The sequence below is a fragment of the Lemur catta genome, chromosome 3 (assembly GCF_020740605.2).
Source record: "Lemur catta isolate mLemCat1 chromosome 3, mLemCat1.pri, whole genome shotgun sequence".
Taxonomy (NCBI): domain Eukaryota; kingdom Metazoa; phylum Chordata; class Mammalia; order Primates; family Lemuridae; genus Lemur; species Lemur catta.
The window spans coordinates 25,314,297-25,338,245 of NC_059130.1; the positions used below are offsets into that span (position 1 = coordinate 25,314,297).

Sequence of the window (23,949 nt, forward strand, 5' to 3'; positions counted from 1 at the left end):
AAAATGTATTTTTCCAGAATAAATGCCAAATAATGTTTTCCAATATGAGATGCATGAATTTTATGGATAAAAGAGATCAAATTATATCCCTCATAGAAAAAAAATGATAGAAGTAATTTTGTTAGAGAGATGCTCGTATAACTAGCTACAAAGTTAATAACAAATATTTTGCTTAGAGAAAATATAACAAGCTATTGGCCAAATTCTTTATCAAATATCATTCAGAATCATGGGGTACAACATGAAATGGCAATATTAGACCTGTACCTGCTAAGAGTTGTTTGCCTTAAGAGTGGACACTGCTGATGTACACAATATGCATCAGCTTACAGCATATATGCAGTACATAAAGAAAAATGAGCAGAAACTTCCTGTTTGGACTCTCATTAAAAATTCAAATTACAGAAGAAGACATTTTTCATTTAGATAATAATTATTTTGTGAGGTAAGAGACAGTCTGAAAAAGATATTTTGGGATCAAAACTGATGGAGTTGTGGCTTTGGATGCCGAAGGACATTGTTCCTACAAATAAGATGTCAGTCCACTTTCTGTTTTATTCAGAGAACAGTAAGTGGTCAAAAAATGTTTCTCCTGGCTTGGCACAATGGTGCAAGCTTACTCCAGCTACTCTGGACTCTGAGGTGGGAGGATCACTTGAGCCCAGGAGCTAGAGGCCAGCCTAAGCAACATAGTGAGATCGCAGCTCTAAAAATAAAAATAACAAAAATTTCTCCTGATTTTGATTCAACATGGAACAAATTAGTACAAACCATAAATATAGTAAAATGCCAGCCAGTGAGCATAATCTTTGAAAAGAAATAGGTAAATAGGTGCTTTTTCCACAATGAAGTATGGAGGCCAGTAATAGGGAAGAGGCTGTCACAAGTTTTTTAATAAAGGCTGAAGTAAAAATCCCTTTTTTATGCTATGGATAATACTAACAGAAACCATTTTTATTATTTCAAGTGGGCTTGCTCAAATGGCTTATCTGAGCAGTATTTTCATTAACTTGAACTTATTATGTGAAGTTCTAAATGCCATGGTTTGGGATTGTTTTTCTTTTGTTTTTAGTTCATATCTTTTATTAACTCACATACAATTACTTATCTTCTGATTTGTTAAAGCAATAGGTCAGGCCACAATAATGCCACAGTAATATCCGGCAATGTGGCTGGCTAGAAAAACTCCAGCATCACATTCATCTGAAAGGCACTCTCAACAAAGGCAACTAATTTTGCCATTTTCATCCATCTTATAGTATTTCAAGACAGCCAGCATAACCTTCTTTCTCTTACATTTATTATTTTTGAGGGTGGTGTAAGACTTCTTTCCTTTCTTAGCACCACCATGAAATCTCAACATAAAATGAAGAGTGGACTCTTTTTGAATGTTGTAGTCAGACAAAGTACATCCATCTTCCAGTTGCTTGCCAGCAAAGATCAGTCTTTGCTGATCAGTAAAAATTTCTTTCTTATCCGGGAAGGCCTTCACATCCTCTATTGTATTGGAGGGTTCAACCTCAAGAGGGATGGTCTTTTCCATAAGGGTTTTGGCAAAAATCTATTAACACATCTTGGTGGCAGTTCCACGGCAGATGGCAGATTGCAAAGCTAAGATTTTTAATGTTAAGAACAAAGTATCAGGATTTTGTAAGAAAACCAGACTGTGATGCAAATGCCTTGACTGCCAAGAGTTTATTATTTCCCAACACATGATAATTTCCTTCTTCAGAGAAAAACAATGAGTGACACATTATTGAATATACTCTAAACCACATCCAAATGTTGCAACAGAATGGGGGGAAATGCTTCCTAGAGCTGAATGCAACCAATGAAACTGAATACAACTCGTGCTTTCTCCCAAGTTGAAACATTCAACTTTTGAGGTTACTCCATGCTCTTCTGCTTAGAATCTGACAAACTATTGAAAGCTGTCTTTAATTAGAAACTTTCCATGGTAATAGACCCTTGTTAGCTCTACCTATTCAGAATTATCTGGTAGCCATCCAAGCTCCTTGCCATATCTGACAAACTCATTGTAAATTCAGATTTTCTAATTTTGGTAGAAATAAAAATTAAGAAATGAAATGTGAAGCCTGATCTACATATTTTCATACACATTTTACCTTAACTATATTAAAGTTACTATTATTAAGCTTAACTGTATTAAAGTTACTATTATTAATTTTTTTACTATTAATTTTAAACTATTGTAAGTTTTTCTGTTATCATAATCGTTTTGATAAACTGGTTGTTAAATTACTTTGAATGATAGTCTGCAGATAAGCCAAAGTTTTTTTGCAGTGAGGGGTTTGGTTTTTTGTTTCTGTTTTTTTTTGTTTGTTTGTTTTTAAATCTAGTCAAGTGAAGCAGTGGGAGTGGAGAAGGAACAAAGAAATCTGTAACTGGTTGTGATCAATTAGTTATAAAGACCACTGCACTTTGACCAACCTCCAAAGGTTTATTAAGTGTCCCTGGATATGTTTGCCAGATTTAGCAAATAAAAATATAGGTAGGCCAGTTCAATTTGAATTTTTGGATAAACAATACATAATTTTTTAGTATAAGTATGTTCCAAATGTTGCATAGGACATATTTATACTAAAGAATGATTCATATTTTATCTGGTAACCCTACTCTTGGAGGTTAAAATTTTAAGGAACACCAATCTAGGCTATTTTTGATAGGGGAAACATTATACTAGAACCAGGAAATCCACAAGGACTTGACATACAACAATGAAACTGAAAAGAAAATGATCGCCACAAATACTGTTGTGACAAAATAATCAACAAGGCCTGCCATGTAATTGAATATGGAATGAAAGGAAGCTGTGATGCCAAAGAAGGCTTTGGAATATCAATAACAGAGACGGGAGCTAAGTGGAAGTTCAGATTTGTTCAGCTGAAGTTCAGTTGTGAGGATGTGGAGAAGGGGAACACTCGTACGCTGTTGGTGGAAAGGTAAACTAGTACAGCCACTATGGAGAATGGTATGGAGGTTCCTCAAAAAACTAAAAATAGAATTACCATATGATCCAGCATTCCCATTGCAGGGTATATATCCAAAAGAAAGGAAATCAGTATATTGAAGAGAGATCTGCACTCCAATGTTTATGGCAGCACTATTCACAATAGCCAAGATAGGGAATCAACCTAAGTGTCCATCAACAGATGAATAGATAAACCAAATGTAGTACCTATACACAACGGGATATTATTCAACCATTAAAAAGAATGAAATCCTGTCATTTGCAACAACATGGATGGAACTGGAGTACATAATGTTAAGTGAAGTAAGTCAGGCACAGAAAGACAAATATCACATGTTCTCACCAATATGTGGGAGTTAAAAAGAAAAAAAATGAACTCATGGAAATAGTACAATGATGGTTACTAGAAGCTGGAAAGGGTAGTGGGGAAAGAGGGATAAGGAGAGGATGATTAATGAGTACAAAAATACAGTTAGAATGAGTAAGATCTGGTGTTCAGTAGCACAATAAGGCTATAGTTAACAATAATCAGTTTGGGCATTGTGGCTCATACCTGTAATCCCAGCACTTTGGGAGGCCGAGGTGGGAGGATTGCTTGAGGCCAGGAGTTTGAGACCAGCCTGGGCAACATAATGAGACTTTATCTCTACAAAACTGAAAAAGAACTAGCTGGATATGTTGGTGCATGCCTGTATTCCCAGCTACTCAGGAAGAGCAGAAGAAGCAAGAGAATCGCTTAAGCCCAGGAGTTTGAGATTGCAGTGAGTTATAATCAGGCCATTGCACTGCCACAGCCTGGGCAATACAGTGAGATGTTGTCTAAAAGAAAAAAACAAAACAAAACAATAATTTCCTGTATATTTCAAAACAACTAAAAGAGTGGAATTGGAATGTTCCTAATACAAAGAAATTATAAATGCTTGAGGTGATGGATACCCCAATTACCCTGATTTAATCATTACACGTTGTATGTTTATACCCAAATATCACATGTACCCCACAAATATGTACAGCTATTATGTATAGATAATAATTAAAAATAAATTTTTGGGTTTTTCTGAGACAAAGTCTCTCTTTGTTGCCTGGGCTAGAGTGCAATGGCATCATCATAGCTCACTGCAACCTCAAACTCCTGGGCTCAAGCAATCCTCTTGCCTCAGCCTTCCAAGTAGCTGGGACTACAGCCACTCAACACCACGCCCAGCTAAATTTTTTTTAATTTTCTGTAGAGATGGGTTCTCGCTCTTGCTCAAGCTGGTCTCAAACTCCTGACTTCAAGCAATCCTCCTACCTCAGCCTCCCAAAGTGCTATGATTACAGGCGTGAGCCACCACATCCAGCTAAAAATAAATTTTTTAAAAAAGAAGTTCAGGCTAGGCGCGGTGGCTCACACCTGTAATCCTAGCACTCTGGGAGGCCAAGGCAGGTGGATCATTTGAGCTCAGGAGTTTGAGACCAGCCTGAGCAAGACCGAGACCCCGTCTCTACTAAAAATAGAAAGAAATTATGTGGACAACTAAAAATATATATAGAAAAAATTAGCCAGGCATGGCGGCACATGCCTGTAGTCCCAGTTACTCAGGAGGCTGAGGCAGGAGGATCGCTTGAGTCCAGGAGTTTGAGGTTGCTATGAGCTAGGCCGATGCCACGGCACTCTAGCCTGGGCAACAGAGTGAGACTCTGTCTCAAAAAAAAAAAAAAGAAGAAGTTCAGTTGTTGGATTGATTGGTGGGACAGCCAGATAAAAATGCTTATCCTCCTGACTCAGCCTCCCGAGTAACTGGGACTAAAGGCATGTGCCGCCATGCCTGGCTAATTTTTTCTATATATATTTTTAGTTGTCCATATAATTTCTTTCTATTTTTAGTAGAGACGGGGTCTTGCTCTTGCTCAGGCTGGTCTCAAACTCCTGAGCTCAAATGATCCACCCGCCTTGGCCTCCCAGAGTGCTAGGATTATAGGCGTGAGCCACCGCACCCTATGAAATCATAGGGCACCTGCCCCACAGAGAGATGGGACTACACCTAAACTCATTCATCAACTGCAAGAAACATTATGGTTGTAGAGGATGACAGCACTAAACTTAAAAGAGACAAGAAAAAGGACACAAAAAATGCCTGAAGAAATTCTGTTGCAGATGAAGAGATAACATGGAAAGAGTAGGGCAATGGAAGCCAAAGGAGTTTCAAGATAAAAGAGTTTGGGCAACAGCATCATGTGTTCAGAGATGTTAAGGAGGATTAGGATGGATGAACAAATCTAAGGAATGGAAACCAAGTTACAAATGGGTGAGAAGTGAGTAGAAAGGGCGTAAGTAGAAGCAGCTAGTTAGGATAGACTACTTTTTCAAGAAACATGGCAATGAAGAGAAAGTAATCAAGTGGTAGCTGGGTAAGGGTATAGGATAGGGTTGGAAATAGTAAAATATGGTGATACACTGAGCTTGTGGAAGGGGACAAATTAAAAATGCAAGTAAATATATGTGCCTAAGAAAACAAAACTGGTCCTAGGAGAGAAAAGAAGATAGAGTTAGGGCAGCGTGTGGGAAGTGTTATTCTCAGAAACCAAGGCACTCTTTTACAAAAATGTGTAGATATATTGAAGTGGAAGAAAGGGAAGTTAACAACCTGTGTGATGATTTTGATTCTCAAATAAAATTAATAAGTGAAACTTCTGCTGAGAATAAGAGGTAGAAATAGGGTTGGGTGTACCTGTACAGCTGTAGGCAATTGGTTGGGAGGTCAACTAGATATGAATAAAAAGATTGTTGAATGCTCTGAGGACCTAGACAAGGTTAGAAGGCATAAATTTTCATGAAACTACATAGCATTGTTAATACTTTCTCTGTCAATCCTCAGAAGCCTGAAGAAAGAAAGTAAACAGAGCAGTTTACCCACAATTGGAGAACTGATGGACAGATTAGATCAGTATCTTAGAGAGGGAAGATTCTAGAGCTGCAAAAGAAGCACAGTTTAAAAGTCTGTGGAAGGGGATGAGATTGGTCTGGGAAACAAGTGAAGCCAGAAGTTATTGGGCTGAGAAGAGAGGTTGAATTCTGGAAGCTGATGTTGATAGAGTGCAGATTCAAAGTAAAGGAATGGGAGTAGCAGAGGATAGGAACTGGGAACAACATATATTGCAAAAAGTTATAAATAAGTAAAAATATTTTTAAATATATCTGTGTGTGTATACTTTTCTATATATATTTCCATATATTTGTAGATAGATACACACCTTCAAATCAATAAGTAAAAATTAATAGCTCAATCAAAAGGGAAAAGGATAGGTAAGGCAATCTGCAAAATATGTACAAACAAGAGACTCAAATACTATAGTAATTAAAGACAGTGTTTTTAAAAACTGAGACATTGTTTTTAGCCAATTAGCTGAACAAATATTTCAGCAATTGAGAGTAATATATATTTGTGAAGCTGTGAAAAAACAAGCACTTTCATGCCTATAATATGGGAGTGTAAATTGCTAAACCTTTTTAGTGTATAATTTGGCAATATCTATTAAAATTCTAAATGTGCGTATCCTACAACCTAATGTTTATGTTTTTCTTTCTTTCTTTTTTTTTTTTTAAGAGATGGGGTCTTACTCTGTCACCCAGGCTGGAGTGCAGTGGCATGATCATAGCTCACTGCAGTTTCGATCTCTTGGGCTCAGGTGTTCCTCCTGCCTCATCCTCCCTAGTAGGTGGGACTACAGGCTTGCACCACCATGCCAGGCTAATTTTTCTATTTTTTTGTAGAGATAGGGCCTCACTATGATGCCCAGGCTGGTCTCAAACTCCTGGCCTCAAGCAATCCTCCTGCCTTGGTCTCCCAAAGAGCTGAGATTATAGGCATCAGTCACCGCACTCAGGCTTTTTTCAATTTTTTGAGGAATTTATCCCACAAAAACATGTCTACAAGTGCCTAGGGAAATATGTACAAGGATAGTCATTGCAATGTTGGTTTAAGTAAGAAGTTTGAAACAACCCAAATGCCCACCAGTAGTGAAAATGTAATACTCAAGTGCTCAGCAGCTGTTAAAAAGAATGAAGTGGATGTATATATACTAAAATGTAAAGATGTCCAAGATATACTGTTAAATGAAAAAAGCATAAGATTTTTAAAAAATAATAATAATTACAACAAATATAGAAATTAAAGCTGGTGAAAACTGCCAAACTGTTAACAATATACTTCTGGAGGGTAGGATTAATAGGAGATTTTTGTCTTTTGGTATGTTTTTCTATAATGAATGTGATATGACTTTATATCAAATTTATAATTATAAAAAGCAAAAACATATAATAATTTTTAAAGGTCCATCACCAAATCAATGGTAGCTATTATAATGAGCCCCAAAGTCTGGTTTTGTTTTAGTTTCCCTACCCTAGAAAGAAATAAATATTACCTTTACCTCAAGGGGAAGAAACTTGGGAACTGAAAATATTTTTGATTGTTGTAGTTATTATTATTTAGGAAAATACAAGTTTGAGGGCTAGAACTATACCTCATTCTCTATTCTATCCCCAGTATCTAGCACAGTGATTAAAACATAGTAGGTATTCAGTAAATATTTATTAAGTATAGCACATCTTTCATGAGAGTTACTTTTTAAAGGTATGATAATATATTTTGAAAAATTACTTGAAAATTTTTTTCCCTTCATTTTTTTTGAAGGGAGAGTGAGTTTCAATTTCCTTTTTTTTTTTTCCCCGAGACAGAGTCTCACTCTGTCTCCCTAAGTAGAATGCAGTGGCATCATCCTAGCTCACTGCAACTTCAAACTCCTGGGCTGAAGGAATCCTCCTGCCTCAGCCTCCAGAGCAGTTGGGACTACAGACGCAAACCACAATGCCTGGCTAATTTTTCTATTTTCTTTTTTTTTTTTTTTTTTTTAGTAGAGATGGAGGTCTCACTCTTGCTCAGGCTGAGAGTGCTAGGATTCCAGGTGTGAGCCATCGTGCCCAGCTTGAAAATTTTTTTTTAGTAGCTAATATGCACACGGTACAATATCAGACCCCAATCTCTCTTGAAGCCCTGTTTCCCTCCAGAAATATTCTGTATATTTATAAGCATACATTCACACATATAGATGTCCTTCAGAAATGTTTCCAATGAACCAAATATGAACAAAATAAAACCTTCAAGAAAATAGTAAATTTTCCATTGGAGGTATTTATGAACATGTATAATAACAAATGCTAAGTGAAATCGTTTTGACTTTTGATTCAAATGGCTCAGGTAAATTCTTTTAAGGAAAGGGGGAAAAGATTTAAAGCTTCACTAATCCTGTTGACAGGTAGTTCTCAAATTTGAGTGTACATCACAATCACCTAGAGGAGCTGGTTAAAACACAGATGCCACAGGGCATGGTGGTGCTTCTCTGTAGTCCCAGCTACTCAGGAGGCTAAGGCAGGAGGATCACTGGACCCAAGTTCTAGGCTTGTAGTGCATGATGATCATGCCTGTGAGTAGCCACTGCACTGTGGAGCCTAAGCAACATAGCAAGATCCTGTCTCTTAAAAAACACAAACACAAATGCCAACACTCCCAGAGTTTCTTATTCATTAAGGCCAGGATAGGGGTCCAAAAATTTGCATTTCTAACAAGTTCCCAGGTAATGCTGCTAATCCAGAGAGACCCATTGTATAGACCCAAAAGCTGGCTAATGATCCATCCTCTACCACCCATGTGATCCTACTTAGAAATTATTACCTGAGCTATTAACAGTGGCTGCCCCAGCCCTGGCAGAGTTGTGGAAATATTCCTCCACTGATCTAGGCTCCAATTTAATCTAGTAGGATCATTTTCTTACTCACTATGGGAGTGTCTGAAACTTGATCTTGTTTTAGTTGAACTATTCATGAAGCTTCTGAGTTCAGTGTGAGAGTGGGGAAGTGAGTGAGCTACCAACCACTCTCCTTTTGTAATAGGGGGTTGATAAAAAGAGGAGAGGCTGCCAAGAGATGTGCTTGAGTAGGAGGAGACTGCCCTGGTAAAAGCCAAATCCAGCCTCGGATATCACTCTCTTAAAAGGTAAATAACTATCCATATTGCCTTCCTTTTGGAGTTTTCACTGGGAAAAATTCCAACAATTATGAGTTTAATAGCACCTTCCTATGAGCTTGGGAAATGGTGGAGAAATGATTGAAGGAAGTAAGAGGGGTTTTTTGTTTGTTTGTTTGTCTGGTTTTTTTTTAAGAGACTTTAAGAGACAGAAGTCTCATTATGTTGCCCAGGTTGGACTTGAACTCCTAGGCTCAAGGGAACCTCTGGGCTCAAGTGAACCTCCAGCCTCAGCTTAAGAGCTTTCTTTTTTTTTGTTAGAAAAACTTGCTTGGAAAAGTGAAACTTTCATCTGAGAAGGGATGTCTTAGGCATAGTCTCTTTTTGAGGCAAGTTTGGGGGGACAGCTGATTAGCCAGAGAATGTCTTTGATTTTAGGGATTATAGTAAGAAATCTTCATTCTTGTATTTCTTCACCATCACCTCTCTTAAGACTACACTAATGGCCAGGAAAGAAAAACTATCTTTTTAGTGTTTGAGGTTTTTTTCAAGAATGGTAGGGCACTCCAGGTGGGAAGAATGAAGTGATTTGGGAAGAGAACACATGGAAAGGAAGAAGCGATCTTTCTGAAAGTGAAAGAGAAGCTGACTTTGCTGAAGATTTGCAAATGCTGTTATTCTATTTCTCACTTTAGCAGGACCAACTTTTTTTTTTTATTTCAGCACATTATGGAGGTACAAAAGTTTAGGTTACATATATTGCCCTTCCCCCCCCTCTGCCCCCGCCCCCAGTCAGAGCTTCAAGCGTGTCCATCCCCCAGACGGTGCGCTTCGCACTCATTATGTATGTATACACCCATCCCCTGCCCCCCTCCCATCTGCCTGACACCCAATTAATGTAATTCCTATATGTGCTCTTAGGTGTTGATCAGTGAAACCAATTTGATGGTGAGTACATGTGGTGCTTATTTTTTCCATTCTTGGGATACTTCACTTAGTAGAATGGGTTCCAGCTCTATCCAGGAAAAATACAAGAGGTGCTGTATCACCATTGTTTCTTATAGCTGAGTAGGACTCCATGGTGTATATATATATATATATACACCACATTTTATTAATCCACTCATGTATTGATGGGCACTTGGATTGTTTCCACATCTTTGCAATTGTGAATAGTGCAGCCAGGCGTGGTGGCTCATGCCTGTAATCCTAGCACTCTGGGAGGCCGAGGCAGGAGGATTGCTCGAGGTCAGGAGTTCGAGACCAGCCTGAGCAAGAGCGAGACCCCCATCTCTACTAAAAAATAGAAAACAATTATCTGGACAATTAAAAATATATATAGAAAAAATTAGCCAGACATGGTGGCGCATGCCTGTAGTCGCAGCTACTCAGGAGGCTGAGGCAGAAGGATTGCTTAAGCCCAGGAGTTTGAGGTTGCTGTGAGCTAGGCTGATGCTACAGCATTCTAGCCTGGGCAACAGAGTGAGACTCTGTCTCAAAAAAAAAAAAAAAAAAAAATTGTGAATTGTGAGCAGGACCAAATTCAACATAAATCAATAGCTTCATGCCACACCTTCTTTTCCCTACTTTTCCTGAGCAGTGCTGCTACTCATCTCAAACAAAACAAGAACCTTAAAAGCCACTAAAAGAACAATTCTAAGACAGGTTTCTCTTTGTGAAACAGATTTTGGATTTACCATTTTTTATAGCGTATTTCTCAAGAAAAGTTATATTGCCTAAGAGGTCTCAAAGAAAAGAAACAATATCCAAAGCTTCAATAAATTGTTCTGACTTTTGTTCCCATTTAAAAAACTTTTTTACTTAATTTTGTATTGAAAATCTTTTATTTTTCTTCAAGAGGGACCTTCAGATTGTATAAACTTTAGGCCCTACCAAACCTAGATCTGTGCACATGAAAATATGAATAAAAACCAAGAATATGTATGGCATACTTAGAACTAAAACAATATCAGCCTTTTTTTTTTCCTAATAAGAATGTATTTTACTTTTTGAGGAGGAAGAAGGAAAGATATAAGCTTAACAGGAGCCAAACTAGCTTATTGGAATTTGGCAGCTATCAGTGGAAGTCTGATTATAAGTAAACTAAAGGACCTTTGATTCAACATTCAGGAATTCAAATTTAATTACATTAGAAGAATCAAAGATGATTCAATGCTTTCCAGTTTCCAGATATTGAAGGTTTTCAATCTCTCTGTAGCATTTGAGGCTGTTGACAAACCTCCTCCTTGAAATTTTCTCATCTCTTCAATTTCATGACCCCCACTCTTGTTTTCCTACTTGTATTAATAACTATTTCATCTGTGGCTCCTTGACCTCTTTTCTCCATAAATGCAGATATTTCCTTGTCTCTAATTCTCCCTTGGCCATCTCATCTACTGTGATTTCAATTATCCTATCCTTGGGTGACTCTGAACTCCAAAGATCTTGCTCTTCTTTACTCTTAAATTCCAGTCCCACTTTTCTGCCTCCTAAGTATGTTGTAGCAATACCTTTAAAATCAACCTACCTCAAACTGAATTCATCACAGTCCCATAAAATAATTTGCTATTCCTAAAATAAATAAGTCTATGAATAGCAACATTTTTCTTTTAGCTTTCCAAATTCAAGCTCAAGAGTTTCTTTTAATCACTTCCTTCTTCTTCCCACTATATGTCCATTTAATTTCTAAATTGTTCCAAACCCTCTTTCACAATCTCACATCCATTCTTTCCTTTCTGTTACTGTTATCCTAACCCTTGTTTCTTTTCTTTTTTTTTTTTTTTTGAGACAGAGTCTCGCTCTTTTGCCCTGGCTAGAGTGCCATGGCGTCAGCCTAGCTCACAGCAACCTCAAACTCTTGGGCTTAAGCAATCCTTCTGCCTCAGCCTCCTGAGTAGCTGCGACTACAGGCATGCACCACCATGCCCGGCTAATTTTTTCTATATATTTTTAGTTGTCCAGATAATTGTTTTCTATTTTTTAGTAGAGACGGGGGTCTCGCTCTTGCTCAGGCTGGTCTTGAACTCCTGACCTTGAGCAATCCTCACGACTCGGCCTCCCAGAGTGCTAGGATTATAGGCATGAGCCACCGCGCCCAGCCCCCCTTGTTTCCCCTTGTTGAGACTGCTTCAACTCCTCCCTATCGTTTTTGCCCTGTGGTGTGTGTTATTTCCTATCTCCAATACATTTTACACACTCTTGCCAGTTATCTTCCTAAAGTATGGCTTTGATAATTTGCCTTCCTTCTTTCAACAAGCATGAATTGTGTATGAATAATGTGGCAGGAACTGATAAAGATATTCATTCATTCATGTAGGCGTATTAAATGCTTACAATGTGCCAGCCCTCCCCTAGGCACTGAAACTATACCATGAACAGGAAAGACACCTAGAACTTTCATTCCAGTTACAGTCAGTTGGATATGCAGTAAAATATGGCTCCTGCTCTCAAAGTGTTTCTCTGCTCAGAAACCTTCAATGCTTTCCCTATGCCTGAAAGAATAAAGTCAAATTCCTTACCCTGACATTTAAGGCTCAATATATCCTATCTCAAACACTAGAAGTATAGTATCTAGATGAATAATCTTGAGTTTGCATGGGTCTTGTACTCTGTATTGGATACCACATTTCTTTTTTAGAGACTGTCACCCAGGCTGGAGTGCAGTGGTGCCATCATAGCTCACTATAGCCTTGCACTCCTGGGCTCAGGTTATCCTCCTGCCTCTCCTGAGTAGCTGGAGCTAGAGGTGCGCACCACCATGCCCAGCTAATTGCTCTTATTTTTATAGAGACAGGTTCTTGATATGTTGCTGGGGGCTGGTCTGAACTCCTGGCTTGAAGTGATCCTCCTGTCTCAGCCTCCTAAAGTGCTAGATTACAGGTGTAAGCCACTGTGCCCAGTCTGATATACATTTTTGATTGATACTTTTTATCAGATTAAAGGAGTTTCCTTCTATCCCTATTTTGCTAAGAATGTTAATAAGGGTATTTTATATTAGTATTGAATTTTATCAAATGCTTTTTCTGTAATGATTGAGGTAGTTGCTTGTTTTTTTCATTTATTCTATATACTGTATACAATAAATGTCATTTACAGATTTTCTAGTGTAAACCAACCTTGCATTCCTAGGAAAAACTCAATTTGATATTTGTGTCAATCAAGGTTTATTTGCATATAGTAAAGTTTGTTATGTAAAAAAAATTTTAAATATATAAAGAAAGGTTTATTTGCGGAGAATACAAACCATTCTAGCTATTTAAAACAACGGGATTTAATACATGGAACTAGGATGCTTAGTTACACATGACCAAAAACCACAACTCAAATGGGATTAAACAATACATGGAAAAGTATGAATTTGCTAAGTGAAGGGTGCAAGGTTTCTATAAATGTTCGATAAATCAAGCTTGTTAATTGTATTATTCAAATCTTCACTGATTTTTGCCTAGTCTATTAACACCTGAGAAGAGTGTATTGACTAGCCACTATAACAGTGGTTTGTATCAAATTCTCCCTATAGTTCTGTTTTCTTATTTATCTTGAGGCTATATTATTAGGTGCATATAATTTAGAACTTCTATATCTTCCTGTTGAATTGAACCCCTTATCATTATCTATTAATCCTCTCTAATAATGCTTTTTGTCTTAAGGTCCATTTTGTCTGATATCAATATAACTCCTCATTTTTCTTTTGGTTGGAATTTACCCAGTATATGTTTTTTATCCCTTTTATTTTCAACCTTTCAATGTTTTTAAATTTTAGGTATTTTTTAAATGGCATATAGCTGGATTGGGGCCAAGACCAAAAAAATGAATGTCTGCCCTTTTTTGTCTGCCCAACATTCAAATATCTTTCCTATTTGGGAAAATATTCCTTTATATGAATCTGTAGGAGACAGAACCTCATTCCTACTACAGAAGCCTAAATAGATCAAATATTCTCTCTTTCACCCCCTGGCAGCTAAGGCGCTGGCGCGTGACTCAGCCTTGACTAGTCAGATGCTCTAGCCAGGGACTGGAATATTGAGTGACACAAAGATGACATAATTTATAATTCAGGCATGCCAGTGGTAGCAGTATACAATGACAGTAGCAGCAGTGCTCAGCAATAGCAATGTCCGGTGGTGGTAATGTCTAATGCCAGCATTGCCCTAACCAGGCTTTTCCTGTGCTGACTTTGGCTATGGTTCCTGATGGCTCGCTTCTCTTGGTTTCTGCCTGTTTATAAGACTAGTTCTCCTTCTAAGAGTTACCTAGTCTTTTTACAGTAAGCATTTTTTCTGTTTAAGTTAGGGAAACTCCATTTCTATTGCTTAAAAAAAAGAATCCTCACTGATATAAAAGTGTTGTTTTTTCCCTCTGGAATGGAGGGGGAGAAATGATATGTAAGGGGAATATATGAGGTTTGAATTTGCTGAAGCCATTCTCGATTCCATAAGGGAGGGCAACCTGGCAAATAAAGTCAACATAGAAGCAAGGCAGGGTTGAGAAAAGCCATAGACACATAAAGGCAGAATCTTGGTAACACTTTGAATCTCTAGATTCAAGCATACATAAAGTTAGCCTCACTCTGGACTTTTTAGCCTTGAGTTGATAAACTCCATGTATTTTTAAATCTCACTTGAGTGGGCTTTTCTGTCACTTGGAACCAAAAGCATTCCACCTGATACTTTTCTATTCTGCCTGTGAAAAGGAATCCCTCACTTGATTCTGCAATAGCCTTTCAGCTGCTAGTCTACTTCTCTTCTTTCTTTCCTAGTTGAACTTCTCATAAATGATTTACAATCTTAGTGTCTTCATGTTCTCACTGCCCATTCCCGCTTTATCCACTAAAGTCTGGATTTCTCCTTTACTACTCTGCTAACGCTATTTCCTTTTAAATCACCAGTAGTCTCTTCTCGTAATTCAATGCCAATGCTACATCTCAAACTCATTCATTCATTCAACAAACATTTTTACAGCAGACTGTAGCAAGGTATAGTGCTACACTTATTCATTGAACAGATATTTATTGAACATCTAATATATCACAAACTTTTGAGAGTTAAAAAAACAAGTTAAAGATGTTTCCTACTCTCAGAGGATTACCATTTTATTAGCAAATGCAGACATTAACATAATTATAATAAACTATAGTGAATATTAGTAGATCTCCCTGGGAAACTAATATTTAAGCTTACGCCCAAAAGTTGAATATAGAGGGAGGAGAATAGTAAAAAGACAATGTTAATAGAAAAGGCTTGAAGGCAAAGGGGGATCATGCAAAATTCATTGAACTATGATAAGACTAGCTTTGGTGGACCAAAAAGTACAAAGGACACAGCAGTAAGAAACAACATTAGACCACACTGTGGAGCCCTGTTAAGAAGCTGAAGACAGCTGGGCATGGTAACTCACAGCTGTGATGCTAACACTCTTGGGAGGTTGAGGCAGGAGGACTGCTTGAGCTCAGGAGTTCGAGACCAGCCTGAGCAAGAGCAAAACCTGGTTTCTACCCTAAAAATAGGAAAAGTAGCTGGCCATTGTGGCACACACCTGTAGTCCCAGCTACTCAGGAGGGTGAGGCAAGAAGATCGCTTGAGGCCAGGAGTTTGAGGTTGCAGTAAGCTAGGATGATGCCATTGCACTCTAGCCTGGGTGACAGAGTGAGACTCTCTCTCAAAAAAAAAAAGAAAAAAAAAAGATAAGAAGAAGTTGAAGATGGTGAAAACTACAGAAAGATTTTGATCAGATGACTGATCAAGTTATATTTATTAAAGATCACTTTGTGGTTATGGAGGGGAGTGCTTTCAGGAAATCATAGGGTATTTACAGGAGTCTGGCATTTGATGGCCTGGAATATAGAGGTGGCAGTAGTAAAAAAGAGAAGGAAATTGATTTGAGAAATATTTTGGAAGTAGGCCCAAAAGAATATTAATAGAATGTGAAACTACTGCAACTTGGAACACAAAAATGCACATGACCTTGCTGTGAAAGAGTACTGTAGAAAGATAAGACACGTGAATAATGTAATATGTCTATAAATAATATATATGTGTGTGTAATAAGATATATAGTGTGTGTGTGAATAATATATATATGTGTGTAATAATATAGATATAATATATCTATAAATAATATATATGTGTGTGTATAAATATATAAATACACACACACACACACACACACACACACACACACCCCCCTTAAGGGTGGTGCAAATATTTACCAATCTTCCCACAGTTTTCAGCCATCAGGAGGAGCTCTAGACCAGTTTTCTCTCATCCTAAGTCTTAGGACCACCTCCTTGCAATTCTCTGCCAAGGTACAACTCTGTACCATAATGACCACAACTCTTGATATTATTTCACTGAGCAGTTACCTCCTCACCATCCTAATTAATTTTTTCCCAAACAAGATTTTAGCTTTCACTTTTGTGTGTGTGTGTAACCAAAAGGCCCGTTGACCTGTTAAACCATTTTTCAAAACAAATCTATTGGGCTTTTTTTTTTTTTTTAAGAAATTAGGTCTTGTTATGTTGCACTGGCTGGCCTCAAATCCCTAGGCTCAAGCAATCCTCCAGCCTTAGCCTCCTGAGTAGCTGGAAGTACAGGCACATACCACTAGGCCCAGCTTGGCCCTTTATTCCTCTCCAGTCTTGAATGACATTCAGGGCTCTTTTTCTCCAGATGTGCTGTTTATGGATTCCTCAGAAATTTCTTCATTAGGGTTATCTACTTGCAGATCTTCCTCAGACTCGATGTCCTTCTTCTGGCTGGTCTTTACAATGCTGAATCTGACAAGTTCGCCTCCAGCCACTTTCTGTTAAGGTAACTTCATCCTTGCGGGAGGCCCTCTTGAGCAGGATCTTCTTTTATATGCCTCCCAGGCTGGTCCCTATATGTAAGGTCCATATCTGGCCCTAAAGATTTAAAAATCCTCCTTATTGAGTTCAGTCCCAACACTCCCCTCTTCTGTGTTGCTATAGGTTGCTTCAGCCAACCTCTTTTCTATAGTGCTTTGGAGGTATAAATTAGAAACCAATCCACCAGCTGGTAACCATTGCTCATTCTTTATACCATACACTAAAATAAACTCCAAGTGGATCAGGGATCTAAATGGGGGAAAAAATGGAACCATAAAAATAGTAGAAAAGAACATGAGTACATTCTATAACTTGAAGGTGGGGAAATTTTTTTTAATAATAACTCAAAATTTAGAGGTGATAAAAGAAAAAGTTGATAAATTGCATTATGTTAAAAAAATTTTACATGGCCAAAAAACCCACAAACAAAAACAAAAGACAACTGACAAACTATGAGAAAAGATTTGCAATATATATCATATATAAAGTGTTACTATCCCTAGTCCGTAAACAATATTTAAAAATTGAGAGGAGGAAAAGACCAAATACCCAATAGGAAAAGGGATAAAAGATATGAATAGGCAATTTACATAAAAGATAGAACTGTTAGGAAAGCAATTTCATTTAAAATAACAAAAAATAAAATAGGAATAAATTTAGCAATAGCAATGCAAAATTTATTCTCTAACATCACAAAATGTTGTTGAAAGGAATTGAAAAGATCAAAAGAACAAATGAAAAGACATCTCATGTTCATGGATCAGATGACTTAATATTGTTAAGATGGCAACACTCTCCAAACCGACCTACAGATTAAATACAATCTTGTTTGTAAAAGTTGGCAAGCTGATTCTAAAATTCATATGGAAACTCAAGGGACTCTGAATAACATAAACAATCTTGAACAAAGTTGGAGTGCTCACATATCTCAATTTTAAAACTTATTACAAAGCTAAAGTAATCAAGACAGTATGATATTGGCATAAGAATAGACATATAGATCAATGGAATAGAATTGAAAGTCCAGAAATAAATCCACATATCTATGACCAAGTGATTTTCCAACCAGGGTGTTAAGAACATTCAACAGGGCAAGAGTAGTCTTTTCAACAAATGGTGCTAGGAAAACTGGATATCCCATGCAAAGGAATGAAGTTGGATCCTTACTTCCACATCATATACAAAAATTAACTCAAGGCCGGGTGCAGTGGCTCACGCCTGTAATCCTAGCACTCTGGGAGGCCAAGGCGGGTGGATCATTTGAGCTCAGGAGTTCGAGTCCAGCCTGAGCAAGAGCGAGACCCTGTCTCTACTAAAAATAGAAGGAAATTAGCTGGACAACTAAAAATATATATAGAAAAATTAGCTGGGCATGGTGGCACATGCCTGTAGTCCCAGCTACTCAGGAGGCTGATGCAGAAGGATTGCTTGAGCCCAGGAGTTTGAGGTTGCTGTGAGCTAGGCTGATACCACGGCACTCTAGCCCAGCCAACAGAGTGAGAATCTGTCTCAAAAACAAAAAAAATTAACTCAAAATGGATTAACAACCTAAATGTAAGAGCCAAAGCTATAAAACTCTTAGAAGTAAACATAGGGGCTGGCCTCGGTAGCTCACACCTATAATCCTAGCACTTTGGGAGGCCAAGGCAGGAGGATTGCTTGAGGCCAGGAGTTCAAGACCAGTTTGAACAAGAGTGAGACCTTGTCTCTACAAAAAATAGAAATATTAGCTGGGCGTAGTGGTACATGCCTGTAGTCCCAGCTACTTGGGAGGCTGAGGCAGGAGAATCACTTGAGCCCAGGAGTTTGAGGTTGCAGTGAGATATGATGATGCCACTACATTCTAGCCTGGAGTACAGAGTGAGACCGTCTCAAAAAACAAAACAAAACAAAAAACATAAGGGTAAATCATTGTGATCTTTGATTTGGCGATGGATTCTTAGATATGACAACAAAAGCACAAGCAACCAAAGAAAAAATACTTTTGTGCTTCAAAGGATGCTATCAAGAAAGTGAAAAGACAGCCCACAAAATAGAAGGAAATTTTTGCAAATCTTTAGTTATTTGGTCATTTTATTATTGTTGTAACATATATAGAAAGAGGTAGAGATATGTAAATGTTAAGTCAATGTTTAATCATTTGAGAGACTACCAAATTGCTTTCCAAAGTGGCTGTACCATTTTACATTCCCACCAACAGCATATGAGGGTTCTGATTTCTCCACATCCTCACCAACACTTATCTGACTTTTTGATTGCAGCTACCCTAATAGGTGTGAAACAGTATCTGGTAGTTCTTCAAATGATTAAACAGAGTTACTATATGACCTAGTAATTCTACTTTTAGGTGTATCCCAAGATAAAGGAAAACATATGTCCGAACAAAAACTTCATGTTCACAACAGTATTATTCATAATAGCCAAAAACTGGAAACAATGCAAATGTCCATAAACTGATGGGTCAATAAACAAAATGTGGTATATATCTATATACAATGGAATATTATTCAGCCATAGAGATAAAACAAGTACTGATATCAGCTACAACACAGATAAACCATAAAAACATTACGCCAAATGAAAGAAGGCAGTCACAAAATATTAATATATATACAGGCTGTCCAGAAAGTATCCAGCCATTGTATCCATGTATCCATGGCTGGATACTTTTCATTTATAAAATCTCATTTATAAAATCCAGAATGAGGAACTCACATAGAGACAGTAGACTAGTTGTTGCTTAGGGCTGGGGGTAATATGGTGATGGTTAAGAGGAAAATTAATTGTGGTGGTGGTTGTACATTTCTATAAATATACTAAAAACCATTGAATTGCACACTTTAAGTGGGTCAATTATATGGTAAGTGAATTATATCTCTAAAGTTGTTATAAAAAACTGACAGCTCTTAAATTATATTAAAAGATCTTCAATATTACTCATAATACAAGAAAAGCAAATTAAAACTATGCCAGTATATAATGTCTTATGTATCAAATTGACAAAGATTATAAATTATGAAAGATAATACATTCTGTTGGAAAGGCTGTGGAGAAATAGACATTCTCATTAGTTGTTGATGGGAATGAAAAATCATACAACCATTACAGAGGAGAATTTAGCAATATCTACTAACACTACAAATTCATTTATTTTTTACCCAATAAATCCACTCCTAGGAATTTACCATGATGATACATTTTCATAGGAAAATATACAAGAATAAGCATGGTAGCATTATTTATAATTGCAAAAAAATATTGGAAAGAAATGTGTGAGAAGAGTGGCTATCCACAGAACAGAGTACTTTGCAGTTGTTAAAACAAAGGTGTAGAAGCTATCTAGGAACATATCACTTCAGATTAGGAGGAGGAATTCCCAGGATATATTGTTAAGTGAAAAAAGGAAAATTCAGGATTATCTGTAATCTGCTATCCTTGGTATAAAAAAAAAGGAGAAATAAAAAATTATTGACTTGTGCAAAAGACTCAGAAGTATAAACCAGAAGTGAATGTAATTCAGTACCTACAGGAAGAAGGTAGGAATGGTAAAAAGGATAAGATGTGAGTGGGATGGAATGGAAAGAATGATGGGGAGGGGTGACACTTCTTAGTATAACTTTTTTGTATAATTCTGACTGGTAACTATATTAATATTTAACATACTCAAAAGCAGTAAGAATAGGGAGAAAACTCTAAAAATGAAATTCAAGTGAGAGAAAATGACAAAAAAGCAGACCACTATGTCCCACAAACTACAGGGAACATACATAAAGATTGAAGGGAAAGCAGTCTGTTTCTTTCTCCCACAAGGTACAGAGGAAAAATACCAACATTCCAACAATTTTCTCTAAAAAAATTTGCTGCCTCTTCACTCTCAACCCTTTTTGTACCCTCAAAGTGAATATTGAACTAAATATCTCAAAAATGGTCTTTAGCTACTTGCTTTGCAATGCTTGGTTATGAGGTCTTTCTTTGGAACATAGAGTACCTGCTATTTTATCTTGGCCTTCGTGCCATAGCTATAGTGGAGACAGAAAGAGTCCCCTTTTAATAACCTGTTACATCTGTTTTGTCAACCCATGTGTTTTTGTTTAGAAAATCTGATCATTTTAGTACAACAACTTTTTTTTTTTTATAAAAAACCACCCTTTTATCAGGAACTTGTAATTACTGTCCACTCCATCTGTTCATGTGGAAGGAGGAGTCCAGGAGGTGGCCATAAGAACCCAATGTGAAAGATGTTGAGTGCAACTTCCCTTGTTGCCCAGAATTGTGGTCATGTCCCAAAGTAAGGACATGAGGCACTAAGGACCCTTCTTTATTCTAAAGAAGGCTGCAACAATTGGGGCCAGAACTACTCCCAAATCTTATGAGGAGGTGGCATAGTCAATCATATCTCTGTCAACTACCACTCCTCACCCCACCACAGTATATATAAACAACGAACTGGGGAAGCAGTTGGGAATAGTCACTATTTGTATTATGGTATGTAGAGTATTTGTAATGGGAGGATATTTACTTCCCTTGCCAAGGCAGAAAAGAGGAAAGTGTTTCCCCTTCTGCCCAATGCCAAAGATGAGGGCATTCCAAGAGAGACACTGGTAAGATTAGTGGTACCAGCAAGGAGGAGAAACTAACAATTCATCCCCTGGATAGATGCTTTCAAACTGCATGACCTGCCAACCCACTCTGGTCATGTTGGGGTGAAGTGTGGTGTGTGTGTTTAACCCAAGCAAACATGAAAACTCATGTCAATTTCTTGGCTAGAGATTTCTAAAAGTGGAAGGCCCACTGGAATAATCTGTGCCAGCAGGGTTTGTAGGTACGTTGGGGAAGTGTGCTGAGGAAGAAAATGTGGCCAATCCATCCCAGTTTGGCAACTCCCCTTGAAGGACTTCAGTTGTCTCAGAAGGAGCAAGAGCAATGGGAGGTTCCAGGATACCACTGTACAAAGCAATGGGACAGCCAGCCTGAGTTTGGGTTGGGAAAATAGGAAATAGGCAGCACCATTTGAAGGGGTCTTCAATGACAGAAAAGTCCAGCATGAAGATAAACACTACTCAAAAAATCCACAAATATCCTTCACTCAGAAACTACCAGACCTAACCAGAATAAGACCAGGTCATCTACTCATAGCTGGCCACAACTGAGTCCGTTAAGTAGAGAAACACTTCACATCTTACCCTTTCTTTCTCCCTATTCCTACATGCTGGTGGAGCTGAAGCCTGGAAAAGGGAGAAGAGCTATAGAACTCTGCATTCTCTATAAGGTTAGAAACTTAAAACTGAGCTGGAATAAGTTTTTTTTTAAGTTTTTAAAAACAGCTTTATGCCAGGCACAGTGGCTTACACCTATAATCCTAGCACTTTGGGAGGCCCAGGTGGGAGAATTGCTTGAGGCCAAGAATCTGAGACCAGCTTGGGCAATATAATGAAATCCTGATTCTACAAAAAATTTAAAAATTAGCCGGGTATGGTGACATATGCCTCTAGTCCTAGCTACTCGGGAGGCTGAGGCAGGATTGCTTGAGCCAGAGAGTTTGAGGTTGCTGTGAGCTAAGCTGATGCCACAGCACTCTAGCCTGGGCAACAGAGCGAGACTCTGTCTCAAAAATAAATAAATAAATAAAATAGAAAAAATAAATAAATAAAAATAAATGTAGTGATTAGAAAACATAAAACAATTTCATGTTCATACCCAGTGAATTAAGACTATACAGCAAATTAGGTATAATAAGTACTCTTGGAATTTGAAGAAATCATCTTAAAGAGGGATTTGGACCTAACACAGAATTGGGATGTTCAAGACAATCTTACCAGGATCTTACAGGGCAAGGAAGCCCCAGTTGATTTCTAGGTTATATATATTTGCTTGTGTTTTGCTTCGAAGTAATTCTCCAGATATTTTATGCTTTTATGTATGTGTATATTTTGTCAGTCATCTATATTTATAAGTTTCACAACTGCTTCTTAAATGTCTTCCTGATTTTTTTCAACCTTTGGTCCTTTTTTTGGCTTCCACACTGTATTACTGAGAAAACACAAATGTATACACACAAAGCAATGAACTTGTTTTATCCTCTTTTGTTTAGGATATGACAAATCTGAAGATATACCTGAGGAGGTAGCTCTACCCGGACAATGGTAAAGAGGCACATGTCCCCATGGAAGATTCAAGCCTGTCTAGCAGTGTTGATGTGGACAAAGGCTTTGCCATTGCCTTTGTTGTTCTTCTGTTTCTATTCCTAATAGTGATGATTTTTCGGTGTGCCAAGTTGGTGAAGAATCCCTACAAGGCTGGCTCCACAACCACAGAACCATCTCTGAGCTGAAGTATGATAAAACCTTGTAGATTCCCCCTCACAAGAGATTTGAAATATTTTATACAGGCTGTTATAATATAGATTTCATATTATTTCACCTCCCTGTTTCTCAGCCTTCTCACTCTTTGATTTTACAACAGGCACATGAAGGTGAGTTAAGAATAATAAAAGGAGATGACACACAAGCCAGTTTGTATTGTTCCTATTCAGGGAAATGGGTTCCTAAAGTGGGACAGAGATAGGCTGAATTTATTGGCTAGAATAAGGCTATGGGTTTCAATCCTGTGGTATCTAGCGTCCTTAGGATGAGACAGTGGGCCATAATTTTATGATGTAACATAATATCATTATGCTTAATAAGGCCCATCTGAAGCCCACCTAGAGGTGGCAAATGTGAAAGGTCCCTTTAGTTACATAAATGTAAGGTCAGCGGGAACCAATTGTCCCATGATAAGAGTCTAACAAGACCCTTTTAGTGTGTAAGGATTTGCAAAATCTGCTGTTCTTCTCAAGTGGGCAGAGCTCTGTGGTAAAGGGGGGACTAATTTGCCTTGGGTGAACCCCTTAATCTCCCTCAGCCAAAATCTAATCTCCTCATCTATAAAATAACATGTACGGGGTTGAATGGGGGCCCCAAAAAAGATATATTCATGCCCTAACCCCAGACCCTATGAATGTGACCATATTTGGAAAAAAGGTCTTTGGGGATGTAATTAAGAATCTCCAAGATAGGCTGGTCTGAAGGTAGTGAGTTATCTCACTCGATTGTTCACAGTCAGTTACAGATTGA

General features: G+C 37.7%; 1 protein-coding gene and 1 pseudogene across 1 annotated transcript; one reads left to right on the forward strand and one right to left on the reverse strand.

Moving 5' to 3' along the window:
- Positions 1-1,100: 1,100 nt before the first annotated feature.
- LOC123634773 lies at positions 1,101-22,994 on the reverse strand (annotated as a pseudogene).
- Positions 22,932-23,196, forward strand: CTXND2 (cortexin domain containing 2). The gene has a single exon (XM_045544989.1). It carries the CDS (start codon positions 23,001-23,003, stop codon positions 23,166-23,168), a length of 168 nt encoding a protein of 55 aa, XP_045400945.1. The 5' UTR covers positions 22,932-23,000; the 3' UTR covers positions 23,169-23,196.
- Positions 23,197-23,949: the final 753 nt, after the last annotated feature.

Bases quoted from the DNA above. Each gene is read 5' to 3' on its own strand.
- CTXND2 (XM_045544989.1), top strand. From the start codon at position 23,001: ATGGAAGATTCAAGCCTGTCTAGCAGTGTTGATGTGGACAAAGGCTTT.